This window comes from Phyllobates terribilis, unplaced genomic scaffold (assembly GCF_046119375.1).
Source record: "Phyllobates terribilis strain yellow unplaced genomic scaffold, ASM4611937v1 Scaffold_4__5_contigs__length_816908805, whole genome shotgun sequence".
NCBI lineage: Eukaryota > Metazoa > Chordata > Amphibia > Anura > Dendrobatidae > Phyllobates > Phyllobates terribilis.
This window is the reverse complement of record NW_027362764.1, coordinates 644,874,889-644,892,206: the sequence shown is the minus strand read 5'-3', so window position 1 is coordinate 644,892,206 and position 17,318 is coordinate 644,874,889. Positions and strand designations below refer to the sequence as shown.

At 40.3% G+C, this 17,318-nt stretch overlaps 1 protein-coding gene across 3 annotated transcripts in view; it reads left to right on the top strand.

The window, feature by feature from the left end:
• The window catches only part of CUNH8orf34 (chromosome unknown C8orf34 homolog), a 499,772-nt gene that overhangs the window by 192,256 nt on the left and 290,198 nt on the right, over positions 1-17,318 (top strand). For 2 of the 3 annotated variants that reach the window (XM_073679421.1, XM_073679423.1), the window contains exon 8: positions 15,779-15,914. In XM_073679421.1, the coding sequence (XP_073535522.1) occupies positions 15,779-15,914 (136 nt within the window). The remainder of the gene's footprint in view (positions 1-15,778; positions 15,915-17,318) is intronic. The other variant, XM_073679422.1, reaches the window with a different exon arrangement.

The window sequence follows — 17,318 nt, the reverse complement described above, 5'->3', positions numbered from 1 at the left end:
TCGGGTACCAGAACTGTACCCGAACTTGAACCAGAACCCAAACCCCATTGAAAACAATGGGGACCCGAACTTTTGAGCTGAAAAATTCTCTCTCTTTCGACTTCCCCTGTAACTCCGAACATTGCAATGGACTTCAGGGAGAGGTCAGTGTTTGGTGTTGAGCACCGGACGCTAACTGTCCGGTACGAACCCCAAACTTTTGAGTTCGGGTTCGCTCATCTCTAGTCATAAGCCTTCTAACCACAATCCCGGACACTGTTGAGAGAGGTGACTGTTCTCCTTCACCTTAAATCTCCCATTTAAGATGGATCCACAAGTTCTCAATAGCTTTTAGGTCAGGTGGGGAAGAGTCCATGTCATTATTCTGTCATCATTAAGGCCTTTACTGGAAGCCAAGCAGTGGAGACTTCGATGCTGCGATGGAGCATTGTCCTGCATAAATATCATGTTTTTTTTTAAAAAGATGCAGACTTTTTCCTGTACCAATGCTTGAAGAAAGTGTCTTCTAAAAACTTACTGAAGGTTTGAACATTGATTTTGAGTCTATCTTCATCTTGAAAAGGTCCAACTGGCTCATGTGTAATAATACCTGCCCATAGCAGTATCCCACCTCCACCTTGCTGGTGTCTGAGTCAAAGTAGGGGTCTGTGCCCATTTCTGATCCAGCCATGGGCCCATCCATCTAGTCCATAAAGAATCACTTTCTTCTCATCAGTCCACAAAACAGTTAAAAATCTGTCTTTAGATATTTCTTTTCAAAGCTTTGAAGTTTTAACTTCTGTTTCTTGTTCAGTGGTGGTCGGGTTTCAGCCTTCTCTACCTTTGCCATGTCTCTGAGCACTGATCACCTTATACTTTGGGGCTTTCTAGAGAGGTTGTAGTTATGGAATATGTCAGCACGAGAGTATAATGGCTTCCTAGTCGCTTCACATTTCATTCTTCTCAAATCTTTGGCAGTTAATGTGCGACTTTTTTCTCAACACATTTTTGTGACTCTGTTGATGATTTGCAGCAAAAGTTTTGATGGTTATGTGATCATGGCTCAATATTTTATCAATTTCAAGAGTGCTACACCTCGTCACAATTTATGACTCTTCAGAGCCGTAGCCATGGTAGAGGTATTTGTCTTCCGTCCCCTGGCAGGCTGAAAATGGGGTCCCTGGCTGGATGTGTGGACTTGTACTAAGAGGACGCTATATCCATGGAGGCCGCATGTAACCTATGTTGCTGGTTTGCCAGGACCAGGTGTTGGACAGTTCAATGAGGGAGAACGCCAGTCAAAGATAAACTTTTTACTGAACGTGAAATTGGTAGGAAATATGGACAAGGGATAGCAGGTACACAATCTTATGAACGTTTCATTTACAAGTCGAAACATTTTCCACACATTTTCCTTCCTTTGTTTCTCTATTGGTCTATATGTCCACTGTTTCTCACTACTTCACCACAACCCAGCTTTTTTAGCTTGTGGCTAGGCATCCTCTCCCAGGAACCGTCTCCGGAAGGTCACTCTGTCTCTTAGTCACTTCTGCACCGGATCGCGCTATCCCTTTCCTTCAGTCACCTCTCACTGTAGGGACACCCCAGAATGCAGCAATGCTCACCATGGACCAATAGGTCCCCTTGCTATACACTCCATGCCCTATCTGACCATCTATCAGGAAATTGTCACTTGCCCTGCAACTCTTCCTCTCCATCTTTGGGCTAGTCCCAAACATTCAGTCTAACTGTCCCTGCGGTTAAAGTACACACATTATCAATATCACCAATACCTTTAACGCATATCACAGTTCACATTGCATTGCGTAGCATATTATAACAATAAACTTGTTTTTTCAAGAGCGAAATGTGAGCAACATGTCCTTACATGTAGTGTGGCATCACCTTACAGTTGTGTGGCATGCATTGCTATTTTTCCTGCCAAAACCCCGGATGTATTGACAGAACCCAACAAACCAATCACATGAGAAAGCGAACCTGTTACCAGAAAAAAACGCTATTAACCTGCAGATATAAGTTGTAATAAGCTACATAAATTGTTGTTTTTTTTTCATTTATTGCAAAAAGCGGAAATTTTTAAAATTTTGCTAATAAATCTACTTTGCTTTGAGGTTGAATAATTTTGATTGCAAGTGTATCTCTGAATGATGTTAACAGAGTAGCTGCAGTGTAGACAGGATAGCTGCCTCCATAAACATTTTCACAATCTACAAACTAAGAACAAAAGAAAAACAGGTAATTGAAAAAAGACACTGGGCATATTTACTAAAACTGCTTAATTTCAAGACAATGGAAACACTTATATGTGCAGGTGGGTCCGTTCCATAACCTGCCTGAAAAAGCACTAAAAAAAGCAAAACTATGCACTCCACTGCAAAAATTACTTGCTGTTCATATGTTCAGTCTTTTGAGCTTTTTTTTAACCTCTTCAGGTTTCCAAAGATGCCAAGTGGTTAAAAGAAGTAAGCTGACTCACCTTCTGGCAGGTTCTACTTGGAAGCCACTCACTAGTTTATTCAATACAACTTTTTTTTTTTTAAAACTGGTAACTAAAGATGTTACCAAAAAACGACTTAAAAGACGCCAAATGATGCTTCAGGCAAAAGATGCCAGCGTGTCCTGAAGATTCTCCATACTGAAAAATTGTAAAAGATGTTGTGTACCTTACTTTAGACTAGAAAGTTTCAAAGTGAAAAAATTATCACTGTGGCTTATGCTGCTCTAAATTTGGTGAGTCTTTAGATTGACTAGTCCAAGCTTTTACGGCTTATTTAATTGCTTACTTTGCACCAAATATTTTGGTCAACATATTCATCCTGCAAATCCAGGATCCTTGTTGAGCAAGGTACAAAACCTGTCTAAACACATTATAAGCCTATGTGCCCATGTAGCAGATTTGATGCAGAGCGTTTTTGCCTCTCTCTGGCAGAAAAAAACTCATGCAGATTTACATGCATTTTTTCTGCCAGAGAGAAGCGTTTTTTCAGCGTTTTTACATGTGTTTTCGCATGCCTTTTTTCAAGCACTTATGCAAGCAATTTTGAGCATCACTTGGAAAAGTGCTTGACAAGTTGGTCACACTATATAAATCCATGCAACTGGCATGGATTTATATTGTGTAACCAACTTAGATGCTTTAAATGCTGCATCTATAGTAAAAAAAAAAAAACCAAACCTGTATACTCACCTCTCCAGTCTCCTCCCGGCAGCGTCCTCTCTCCTCGGCAGCCCGCGGTGTACTTGCAGGACCTGCGGTGACGTCATTTAGTCAACTGATGGTCACGCGACCATTACTTGACTGCTGACGTCAGTGGTCGCGTGACCATCAGCTGACTAAATGACGTCACCACAGGTCCTGCAAGTACACCGCGGGACGCCGAGGAGAGAGGATTGCCACCAGGAAAAGACCGGAGAGGTGAGTATACAGGTTTTTTTATTTTTAACTTTTTTTTTTCTTTTTTTCACCGCGTGGTAGCCGGGATGAAGAAGAGTCGTAGTCTCCTCTTCATCCCGGGTACCACACGCACCGCGATTACGCTACAAATTTGCGGCCATTGAATTTAATTGAAACGCAGCAAATCCACATATACCTGCGGGTTTGCTGCGTTTCAATGTTCCTCAATGGCCGCGAATTTGTGGCATAATCACGGTAGAAATGGTCATGCTGCCTTTTGCAACGCAATGTGAATTCAGCGCGCTAATTAGCGCATCATGTGCACAGCACATCCGAATTCACATTGCTTTGCATGGCAGACGGTTTTACAAGCGTTTTCGCGGCCGCAAAAACGCTATAAAAACGCTACGTGGGCACATGGCTTAATACATTTTTTTTTATCACACATTGCACCAGAATTCTACATATAGTCTAGTAAATCTACTACTCTTTTCAATATTTAGTTACGTTTATTAAAAAAAAAAAAAATGCAAATTAAAGGAATAAAGCTGACTTTTTACTGCCACCTTTTAGAGACAGCCTCCCTTTAAGTCATTGTGAATCTTATACCCATCCGTGTTACTAAGGCCTAGGATATTTAGCTAAACCAGAATTATCTCCAAAAAGAAAAGCCCTCCATCTGCCTAGTGTATAAGTCTGCCTATGCCAGTCTCTCCCATGAGAGAAGGAATCCCTAGACCTGAAAAATTAAGTGCCTGATTTCCTTAACCTCAGACCATTGTCAATGTGTAACCGAGGCCTAAGTGCAAACTCCCAGTGGTCATTATCATTTTGTAAAAGTATTTTCCTTTTTTCCTACATGTTCACCTGAAGCACCTGGACGGTTTGGGAACATGTAATGCCCATTAATTCCATCTAAAAGTCCCCATGAGTTTATTGTGACCTATTCTGGGCTTTGTCCCCTTTTAATATATCTGAAAAATGGACAAAAGCAGAATTCCTGTTTGTGTTGGACTCTCACACGGCTCATCAAGTTTGATATTGTTTCAAAGTAAAATTGCCCATTTTACAAGCCCCTTAGTACTGGAAATGTTTCACATAAGCTGTAGTTGGCATGCCCCCCTGCTTTCAGAGGATTTCTTGGCTTTTGTGAGATCGGTAGTAAAATTAGTGTCATTGTGTGTTCTTGCCAGGGATCCTTTAATGGATAAAACACGTTTTGGCAGATTTCACTTGGACCGAAAAAAAAAGAAATAAAAAGACTCTGAGAATTTGCCTTTTTAATCTGATTTTTAGTAAAAGTGTTAATTAAATTTATAGAAAATGTTGCATTTAAAAGACTGTTTTATGACGTCTTGATGAGAACTATACAATGGCGGGATGTTTGGCTGGCTACATGCGAGATACATTTACAATAGAGACCTTGACTTAACCCTGGGCTATTGTGCATTCATCAGGCCGGGTGTCCTCTGTAGAAATGTAGGTAGAGGAAATCTGTGCAAAGTTGTAGAACAGACCCAGGATTTAGACGGAGAGGACCTCATTAATAATGTTTAGTTTTGGAAACTCGGACTGTTTTTTTTACGTACAAGAAGAATTGCTGACATCTGAATAAGCCCTTATTTTCACATTTACCTTTGATGCCGTTCTCTGGTGTTAGTGTAAATTAAGCAGTGATGAGCAAGCTTACCTGAAGACTAGTGAAACGAGTTAGACCACATTATCACGCCTGTGATATATGGTTCGTGCTCAGATTGCAATGGCCAGTCTGACTGGTGGGTATCCTGAAATGAACTAACTGCCTTACATATGCCTTAGTGTCTGCTAAGTGGGTAATCATGACTTTTGAATGGATTTGTGGGCGTAAAATACACGGCAAAGAAGATTATTTATTTATTATGCTTGATCGTCGCTGTCCCCATTGGGGCTGACAATCTAAGTTCCCTATCAGTATGGAGTGTGGGAGGAAACCGGAGAACCCCCTAGGAAACCCACGCAAATACAGGAGAACATACAAACTTTACAGATGTTGTCCGTGGTGGGATTTGGACCCAGGACCCCAACAATGCTAACCACTGAGATTTTACTAAATGTTACTCACATGCTGCAGTAATTGGCCTACAATGGAAATTGTAAATCCGCAGTTGTCATTTGATGCAGAGGATTTCGCACATTGCAATTCCTGGGTGAAAGTCTGTAACGCGTGCAGATTTTGATGCAGCCTTGGATAGAATTTGCCTTAGTATTCACTTCTAAAAATCCACTAAGGCTCTAAAAATCTAAGCTTACATTTGCATGTGTTGGTTTTGCAATAGGCCATCCGCAGAACATCAATGTCACCTGCGTAAATAATGCAGATTTATTGCAGATTTTTCCCATAGACAAGAATGGGTGGCTAAAATCCGCAATAAACATGCAATACAGTGCAGTTTGCTGCTGGTCTGCAATGGACTCACAGCGAAATCTACAGTAAATGAAAGAAAAAAAAAAAAACCCCTCCCCACCGCTGGTCATTCCTTTGGTTCCAGCAGGGCTTCTATGGCGGTCTCTCTACATCCAGGCCTTCTGTTCAAAACAAAACGCTGATGGGGAGGCCGGGGTGTGCTGAGACCCGAGAATCACCTGCAGAGATTTTTTTTATTTTTTAATACGCCGTTAGTCTTTAGGGAGATCTGAAGCAAGATCCATACGTTTCTGTTTAGATCTGCCTCCCCTAACTTCTCCACACACTTGCGGATTTACTACGTAAAGTATCCACAGCAAATCCACAATCTCAATTTTTTTGAGAAACGAAGTGATCTAATACAAGTGCACTATGGCTCATGTATCAGTCTATGTATGCCGGTAACATTAATACATGGGGATTCACGTGTATATAAATCTCTTCTCCACAAGGGGGCAGTAGTGTATTTAATTGGGGTGCCTGCCTGCTGGTGACCGCTGTAATATATTGTCAATATCCTACATAGAGGTTTCACCACAATAATGGATAAGTAAATAAAAAAAGATTGGTTTAATGCTAAAGAATTAGAAATGCTCCATATTTTAGCAGATTAGTTTATGCCTTAAAGGATTCTTACAGCAATACATCTGCCTGTGCCGCAGTTACTTTATTGTACTGTGTGTGTGTGGGCTGCATAGAGCTGAAAAGAAATTAGGATGGTTCAATAATCCAATAGTATCAGGGTGCCTCCTCTCGTTTTAATGTGCGCGGTTCAGTGGACAGCAAATAGAATAACAATTGCAATGAATCACCCCTATTTTGCCTGTGATCTGTTCTACACAAAGCAAAACGCATGTCATTGATCACCCTCCATTGTGCCGGGGAACGTCGGACCATCACAGGCCACTAATTGGATTTAAATGTAAAATGATATTGGAAGAGCTAATGCACAGACTAGGAATACAAACACTGTCTCTTCTGGGTGTTTTGCTGTCAGAAGCCGTGGACTTCTGTTTTGGTTTACCTTTCATTGGAAATAATAAGATTTATTACTTTTATTTTATGCTCGTGTGTTACCAGTTTAACCCTCAACTGGTGAGGTGGGGTTTTTGTCACGCAACTGGTGATGTGGGGTTTCCTATACCCCAGTGTTTAGAAATCTCTTATTTTTACAGAAAATGCAAAGATCACGTTTGTTTTAATCGTTTTCTTATTGGCGATTGATTACACATGAGTATAACAAATTTTTGACACCCACAAATGGATGGAAGCTAGTGAGACACGTATCCTCATACCACCATTTTTCAATGAATGGCAGCCGAACAAAAATTCCCTGGGGTGTGGTAAACCCCACCTCACCAGTTGAGGGTTAATATGCACGAGAGAAATCATTGTGTGTTTAACTATCCCTAAGGCCTCATTCACACGTCCCATATTCTCACATACAAGAAAAACTGATTATTTTGATCAGACTTTGATAATCAGATTTTCTGATACATGGAGAAAAAAAATGTTTCTCCACCTTCTCCTTTCCGGATGTCATCCAAGTGTGGTCCGATTTTTTTTTCATGGACCCATAGATTTGCATTGCATCTCTGCGATATTCCACTGATCACTCGGGGCACCCCTCAGGGACAGACACCCAAGTTTACAAGGCCAACATTGATGGGTCTGGCTGCATCCTGCATAAAAATGAAAAAAATGTGCAGTAAAATACTGTATATAAAATATGCATGTGGTATTGGTCAATATTTTGGCCAAAATATGCAAGCTCTGCAGCCCGCCTGATCTAATAGTATGGGCATCACTAATAGGGTGAAAGCCAGACACTGTGCACTTCATCTGTGTGACTGGCGCCCTATACAAGCCTTATTATACCTTTTCTCTGATTGTTCCTCATCTGGTTTTGGCTCCCACTCCTGAGAAAAAATACTGACCGAATACTAATAGTGGGGCCGTGGCCTAATACTAGCATCCACCTCCTCCATGAATTAGTAGGTTGTGAGTGGTTGTTTCATCAGTATTTTGCACCTGTGCTGCCCCTGCCTTTATCATGGGGGCTGCTGCATCCTGGAAGTGCATTAGTTTTGTGACCTGTGTTGGTGGATATGGCTGCCTTTTTTCTGCAATGTTTTTTAACTTTTTGCAATAGAACATGTACCCATTATAGTCAATAGGGCAGTTCACATGTCAGTTCTTTTTACAGGTTGTGTCCGCAAAAAAACCCAAAACATAATAGTAAAAAAAAAAAATAATAATAATAAGGGGATAAGTCCATTTTTGATCTGAGTCACTGATCAAACTCACACCTTCAAATTGATGAGTCCGTGTAATCCACGGACAGCACACATATCCCATCCTTTGCGTCATCCAAGCGATATCCCTTTTTTTTTTATTATATAGGGGCTATCACATTGATGTTAAAAATAGACACACGGATCCAAAATACAGTAGATGAAAATCAGAGCCAGGACCAGTCGACCTCAGTGTTATAAGGGATAATATTCCCTCTGCTTTAAATGTTAAGAAAATTTTAGAAATCGCACAGAAGTTCCAGGTCAAGCACTCTTAGGCCATGTTCACATGTTAAGTATTTTGTCAGTATTTGACATCAGTATTTATAAGGCAAAATCAGGAGTGGAACAATCAGAGGAAAAGAATAATAACATCTGCACCACTTCTGTACTTTTCACCCACTGCTGGATTTGGGTAACAAATAATGATGTAAAATACTGACCAAATACTGAACTTGTGAACGTGGCCTTATACAGAGCTCAGCATGTGAAGAAATTTTCGGAGATAACTCTTTGAATAAAATAAAGCACCCTCTTTTTCTTCAAAATTGTGTTTGGGCCCGTGTGTGTGGTTATAGTGGACGTCTCCCATATAGTTCTTCAGTGTTCTGTGAACGTTTGTGATCTGTTTAAAAACAAAAAAAATAAACTGAATAATGTGAGTTAATTCTGATTATATTCTTCCACATTGCAGGGTCCTCGCACCTTTTTATATGAGCCTAACCATAAGTGCTGGGCTTATTTGGGAGCTATTAAAGAGAAGTTGTCACATTTGGCTTCACACCTGTTTTCCCAGCACTTTGTGTATGAGTAGTTCTCGCACATTCTAAAATTCTAGCAATGGTAATGAAAACAGGTATTTTCAATAAAAAAAAAAATCTATTCATTTTCAAAAACGTACAATTATGAAGTGAGAATTGCCATGATGCAGACTGCTCGGGGATCACTTTAGGGCAATTATTACAACAAAATAATTAAATGCAATGCTATGACGGCACAATGTTGTGCTTTATAAAAAAAATAACTAAGATTTCTTATATTATGTTTGTATATTTGTGGTATGAAATATTTGGGCTTTCCAAATGGAAAAAAATGTGCCAATTCGATTGAAAGGGCAGGTGTTATGGTGACAACTGGAAACTGGGAAAGAAAGTTGTTTATTAGCGAAGCCAGTAGGTGTAACTGGATTTTCCCACTGTTGCAGTCAAACCAATTTTTTATTCGGCCAATTTTTTTTTCTTTTATTTGTACATAAGTCTTTATTATCCTATTTCACTGGCCAATTTGCACAGACTTCTTCATTTTCACATATTGGACAGTGCCCTTTATGTAAGGCCTCATTCACACGTCCTTGTTTAAACATGTACATGAATAAACGTTACCGGTGTCATCAGTGTTTTGGATCAGTGTGACATCATTATACGGTCCGTGTGTCCGTTTTTATCAGCAGTGTGTGGTCAGTGTACGGATCGTGTGAACATTTTTATCATCATTGTTTCATCAGTGTACTGTCTGTGTGTCCGTGTTTTCCATCAGTATACGGTCCTTGTATCTATTTTTTCCATCAGTGTGTCGTCACAATCGGTCCGTGTGTCCGTTTTTCCATCAGTTTGTTATGAGGATACGGTCTGCTTGTCCGTTTTTTACATCAGTGTGTCATGAGTATGTAATGGAGACAAAAGGGCCTCTAAGAGGATTCTTACAGGATGCTTCAAAGATAGAGAGAGATTGCCATCTGCTGGTCAGGCACAGTCATGCGGAACCGAGATATACAAGAGAAGTTGAAGGGGGAACAGATTTAGACGCTGGACCCAGTCAGGTGACTTCCAGTAAGGAGTTCCAAGGTACAAGGGGCCAGTGCGCCAAGCCTGAGGGGTTTTTGGCGCCAAGCAGCAGAAAGGAGCAGACGTGCTCCCTGCGTGTTGAGAAGCCCCGCGTGGCAGGCCTAAGCCGGGGGCCTGCAAGGTGGCACAGCCAGGCGCCGGTGGATGAGCTCTGGATCCCTCACAGATGTGACCCGGGTGCTGTGCCTACTGAGGAGAGTCGGAACCTGCTTGCGGTGCTGAGTGAGTTTGCGGAACCTGACGTCGCCCGCCGACAGACGAGGTCTGGACCCCCCTATCAACGGCTTGAGAGACTGCCTCCAACGGCCAGGAAGAGAGGAGTTGGGAGACTGCTGAGCCAGGAAAGTCACGCCAGTGAAAGCAGAAGAGCTGCATACGTGAACAGGGCCGTCACTTCTACTGCTCACTCACGGTACCAGGGCCAGTTGGGTTTAGGTACTCAGGTTGGGAGGGGAACAGTTGGGGCGGAAGAAGCTAAACTTGCTTTAATTTATTTTGTCCAGAAAAGACTTGCGGCCTAGCGGGAATAACCGGTGACCCCCGCTAGGGCCATATACAGAGATAAAGAACTGACGTGGTGACTCCCCTGACTGGGTGCACCACATTACTTTTAGAGACTTCGTATCCGTTCAATACCCTTGTTGTTATCCCCTTGTTCAGAATAGCTGTTTTATATATATATATAAATTGTTTATAATCCTCTCCGACTGTCCTTGCCTTGTGTCTCTGTGCGTTGCATTCCGGCACCTGCATTACAAGTATACGGTCTGTGTGTCCGTTTATTCCATCAGTGTGTCATGAGTATACGGTCTGTGTGTCCGTTTTTTCCATGTGTGTTATCAGTGTTTTTCACGGATGCGTAAATAACTTACAAAGCTTCTCCTATTCACTATAATGTTAAATACATACAGCACACAGACTGTACACTGACGCCATCCATGTGCTGTACGTGTTTTTCATGGGCCCAAAGACTTGTATTGGCCCTTTGTCGTCCATGATACCAGTAAAAACCTGAGAAGTCAATGTGCATTTAGCATGGACGCACGGTCTGTGAAAAAACACGGCCATTGAATAGCATCAAAGATTATAATAGGTACGTGTTGTATCCGTGAAAAAAACAGATACGACACATATGTGCAACACGGACATCTGAATGAGGCCTAAACTGTATTAAAACATACAAATACTTAATTATATGTCTGAATGCCTTAATTCTAAAGGATGTTGTCATCTGGCAGATCCTATGAAGATAGGACATATTTTAGATTTTCTTGTATGTTACCAAGGGCTTTAGTACCCACCAAATGATCTTTTGGGTACTGTAATTAATATATGACACACAAACACTTGTGGACGCCTATTCTGTGGATCATGGCCCGATTTGGTTGATTCAGCTGTTAGTGACTCTGTGCCCTGATATCATGGTCACTGTAAGATGACTGATTTCCTTTAAATGTGTTGTCCAGCTAAAAAAATAGATAAATGTAGATAAAGAAGCTTTAATAAGTATGTTATGTAAATGACTAATATACATTGTGTCTTAACGATGCCACTATCGTAAGTTGCAAGCTCCAGTCAGAGGTCCCGTTGGTTCCTCTTTAGGTTTCTTCTTGCCACCAGAACGTTTTCTGTGTTGGCACATCATCCGCATGAGTAAAGAGGTTGGCTGACTGCTCACTATGTAAGCCAGCCTCCGTCTTTGTCACAGCCGAGGTATAGACAGAAAAGGGGCCTGGCTTTACGTAATGAAATCCGCCAGTCAGCCCACCCATTCCACAAACAACTCTGGATATGTCCTCACACAGGAAATTATGTCCTCTTTCGGACACAACCAGATCAGAACCTGCCAGAACTTCTCGAATTTAAGACGGGGCAACTTTCAAATGTATATTAGTAAGTTTTGCATTTTGCTAATTAGATAATGTATCTATATATTTTTTTAACTGATCAACCACTATATGTGTTCTTTTCCAAAGACACATATCCAACTTTTCTTATTTTTTTCAACGTTAATTTTAGAAGCCAAAGTCAAAAGAAATTGGCAGCTGTATTCTGTCCTTAGAATCTTCCTGTCTCGGACCTGGATTATCTTTTCTCCTCCTGTCAGCCACACCATACAGAAGGGTCTCACCAGTGCAATTTGCATGTTTACAACGTACAATGCAACTTTTCTCAGCAAACCAGGAACCGTGAACGTGATGGTGTTTTCCACCGGCCTATGGAAATAAGAAAAAAAAAACGGAATTTAATATTTACCAATCAAACAATAAAAAACACAAGCTGTTATAAATCTAGCGCTTGAGGACAAACACATAATAATAAAATAGTTTTTTTTTATTATCCCTTTTTTGGTGCAAGTGGAAGGTAATGGGATTGTCAGGTCTTAAAGAAGTCTGAGGCCCATTCATAATTAAACAGTGTCTGTCAAAAAGCCAGGTCATTTCAATTGATATAGAAGCATGGGAAACTGGTATTGCCAAAAGATTCCTTGTTCAGTAGTGTTGCGAAGAGGGCACTCACGATGCATGGCGATAGGTTACCAAGGTGACGTGGTTTGGAGACATTCATATAGCTGCGGAGGGCACAGGTCCAGAGGATATCTTATATGCTGTGAAAAGAGGAGCTTACAAGCCCTTTCAGGAGCTTCACAATCCCTTAAAGGACAGTTGTGATTTAGAATGTTTATAGCTATAGAATGCCGACTTTTGTTTTTTATTTATTTTTGTTAATTAGCGGCCTTTTCCGATTAAGTCTTTTTACCTGTCTCTAGATTTGTGCACTTTCTTAGCAGGGCTTATAAACGTAAGAATGTGGCGGTCTTTCATTGTTCTGCCATAGCTGAAGAGCGGTTGTGTTAGGAACAACAAATTATCAAGTAATCCATCAAGAGCTGTCCAAATTCTGTGATCCCTATGCATACTGTGTGATGAGACAGCAAATACCTTTTTTGGATTTGTTAATTGATTTTTACTTTTTCGGCTATTGTTTTGCATCTGTTTGAGGGATGGAATAGTTACAGTTCTTATACTGGTAATATTAACGTCACCAGTGAACATAAATCTTTGCATGGTCATCCTTAAATCATTTGCTATTTCTTTCGACGTTTATTCAGAAAGAAAGCAAAAGGAAGAAAAAGATCTGCAAAAACAGGGATTACCCAAGAATAATAGAATTTTTATTTATACAAAACAACAAACCAAAAATTCCATGAAAACACTTAAAAGGTTTATTCAGATATGGAAGATTTTATCTAATATATTGTTATTACAATTTCCATGTCCTGGAATTTCCAGGGAATAAGTGTAAGTTTTCTCTTCATGGAAAGTGACATGCCAGGTCTGGCACGCCAGTATGAGGAGGCTTAAATGCCTTGCATGCTCCTCTGGGAAATTAAATATGCAAATTGTCTCTTCCTATTTATAGGTGGAAATTCTACCCAATTATGCAGTAAAACTTCTGTCACTCCCATAATGCTGCGTAGTTAAGTCGAATTGACAACCCCTTTGCAGATTAAATCAGATTCAGAATGCCTAAGTAATATCACCATCAGCCTAATATGTTGTCTATGATGAAGCACATGAATAATCCTGGGCGACAATAGTTTGGGATTTTTTGTTAACAACTTTCAGCTGTAATGTAAGTCATATTCTGAAAGCTTGGTAAAACAACTCCTTTATATACTTCTGGGAAATATAACATATTATAGATCCGATATTACTTGTCACCAAAAATTTTGCAGATACACACAGAACTTGTATATACAGGTAACAAGTATGTGTCAAGCTCACTAAGATGTTTTGGCACAGATATACAGTGTTGGGAACATGTAGCATTAAACAGAATAATTCCAACCATAAGAATTGCTCACTTCAGTAAAAACTGAGCTGTATTTCCAGAGAATGGCCACTACACAGCGCATGGAGCTGTGGTGTCCCGGCTCTAAGTACTATTTACGGTACAAGGTTAAAGCACCACTCCGGTGAGATCAGTCAATGGCTTTTCCAATGTTAAAGCGATTGTGCACTACTCAGACAATTCTTCCTGGCACCATTCCAGGAAGGTCTGTGGGTTTCCTGGGGCTGGCGTGACATTGACTGCAGGGCTCACGTGACTGGATGCGAGTACAGGCTGCTTTTATTTTACATGTAGGAATATAGTAATTGAGAAGGGTTTGTACGAGTAGTGGATAACTACTTTGATTTATGTTAATCCACTTAAGTGAGATAACTTTCAGAGAAAAGTTCTTAAGATGGTGCATTATTTGCATAGTTAAATTTGGCTACATCTGTACTTCCTGTTGCCACAGGAAATGCAAAGAGATGATGGGCGGAGATGGTGGATATCAGATCGCCACCGATCTGATATTGTTAAACTATCCTATGGATTGATCCTCAGCAACTAAGTTCTGGACAGTTATTTCAAGGGAATCTGTCAGCAGGTTTTTGCTACCTCATCTGAGAGCAGAATAATATACGGAATGAGACCCTGAATCCACCGATGTATCACTTAGATTACTGGGAACAGCCTTTCTCACACAGAGTTTTTAGATTTAGCAATACAGCAGAGCTGAGGAAGCTAACCCCGCCCACACCAGGCTCTGTATATACAATGTCCATAGACAGTGAGCTGCTTATCACAGAAGGTGGCAGAGTCAGACTACCAGGCACAGGCTGCTGTGTCTATCAATGATAAACTCCTGGTGCTTAAACAATAACTGCAAGCAAGCAATACCGCAGAGCTTCATAAGAGTGGCATCGCTGAAATGTGTGTTTTAACCCCTACCGAATGCTGTCTTTAGATTATATAGCAAAAAGCTGCTGATAGATTCCCTTTAAAACGTCTAAATAGTTACGGCTTACCTGTCATTTGATTCAACTATGAAATAGAAGCATCTTAATGCTTTCATGGTAATGATTCCGCGCCGAGTGTTTTTGTTGCTTACACCTGTTTTTTTTACCTTGTCGCAATACCAATATCCTCCTTTTTTTCATCTACTCAATTCAAGGGCTACGAGTGGCTTGTTGTGTGCGAGGGCATATAGTAATTACAACACTATCTTACAAGTTGCAACAGAGGGGCATGCACTCAGATGTGAATAAAGACAATGTTTCTGAAGGAGAGAGGAATCATTGTAGTCATAGTCTTTATACATTAGTAATTCCAGCCCACAGCAAGCCCTGAACACATCAAAACAAAGATGAAGAAAATAAAGTTTTCATGAAACATATTTTTAATAAGTTGGAAAAAACTATTTGACAGCAGCGGCAACGCTTTGAACAGAGCTGTCTACATCCGGCCACCACTACAGATAACAGCTGATGTCTGCCCACCACCAATCTGATATTGGTGACCTAGCCCATGGACACAGAGTATTGAATTACTTTTAGTATTATTTTTTTTAAGATTACTTATGTGATGTTTTGCAACCTTTATCTGAAGCTCGTAAATGATATGTGTTACATATCTATAATATAGTATGATAACATTTTAGAACTTCAGATTCCTGCTTTATCCAATACCATTAATGGGTTGTTTATGTTACATGCCATGATGATTTATCTTCTAATGCCACGTAGGACTTGCATGATTTCATTGTGCAATTGAATAGATGGAATTTGTTTGTTTATTGTTCTTTTCTGATGCAATGTTGAATATGATGTTGTAGTTCTAGTCCTCCGCATCCAGATTATGCATGAACACAAATAATTAGGAATACTAATCCAATTGATTACTCATGGAAATTATTACTTGCAGGCTCTAATAAGGCATCATTGAAATGTAATCTTGGATGTTTATATTCCAGAGGACCTCGATGATCTTCGAATGGAAGGTGTCACCAGTCTTATGCCATCTGGAAGCAAATATAGCCAAGGTCGTAGCACTTACACCACTGAACCTCAAGCAAAAGTCACTCTAAACATCTGCTCAAGGTGTGCAAGGTAAACATAGTAGATAGCATCTGGCAGAACAGCATTGCTTGTACCATGAAAAACAAATGATTTCACTCCAGTATATTAAGATCTTTCTTTCCTTTTAAGCATTTCTTCTTATATTCTAACATGTTCATGGCACTTGTAAAGTTGTTTTTAGATAATGATTTGGAGTTCGGTTTTTAAGCAGTATGAACAAAAGAGAAAAAAATACAATTTAACATATGAATCCTTTTTTGTAAAAGCTTGGCTATACACATGTGAATAATCTTGGTGTAATGAGTGGAAGCAACTGTCAGCTATTGCAATGGCTCATATGTGTTGTCATCCAGTTTATAAAAGGATCCCTCCAATTCCAATCTTCTGCTCTATTTTCCATAAGGCATGCAGATATGCTGGAGCACCCCGTGCGGTCAGTGTACGAACATAAAACCCAAATAAAAAAAAAACTAACTTTCTGTACATCCTTTTTACATCCTCCAACTTATTCTTTCCTGTTGTGCTAAATGTGGAATTGCTACAGTGTTTGTGCTTAGTCCGTTAACTCATGTTTTATGTTACATTATGGAGATGGTCGGTGATTTGGAGAAGAGATGGTACTAGGATGCACTAATGGAAGAAGGCTCTGGGCAATGATCTCCTGGAAGACCTTGAGTTCTGGCATTCATGTGGATGATACTTTGACACATACTACCTTTCCTAAAGATTATTGCAGACTATGAACACCCATTTATGGCATTTGTGTTCCCAAATGGCAGTGGGTTCTTCCAGCAGGACAGCATGTCCTACTCCTGACAGTGTGTAAGGTGTTTACAAGTGAATTAAAGAACACATTTATTAAAGCTTGACTACTTCATTGACATGTGTTATTACACATTTTGTGATTGCACTTTTTTCTGCCATAACCTGTGCCACTACCATTAACTGGTTAAAATCATGACACTTTTTATATGCCAGGGCTTCTGTGGCGTAGAGATGTGATTTTCTTTTTTTCTTATGCTTTGTGCTGTTTTTTACCTCTTGGACTGCTTTGCGGCTGCCAAGGTTGCACCAATGTATGTCCCTTTTCTTTTTCATTCAGCCCAGACCGTCATGACCTCTTCTTCCATCCATAACCTGTCCCTGCAAAATGTAACACAGAGACATTTTTGGCTTACTGTTTTTCCTGTACATCCTTATAATAATAATTCCCCTCGACCACTTATAATAATGACCACAAACCTCCTTATAATAATACAAACTCCCAGGTGCATAATAATACTAATAATAATATCTCCTGTGCTCTCCCTATAATGATAATGATTCCCCATTGTGCCTCCTTATAAAAATCACCCCCCTACCGTGCCTCCTTATAATAATGTCCCCTGACCATAAGAGGTGGGTGAGGGACCGGTGTAAGCCTGCTGTACTTGG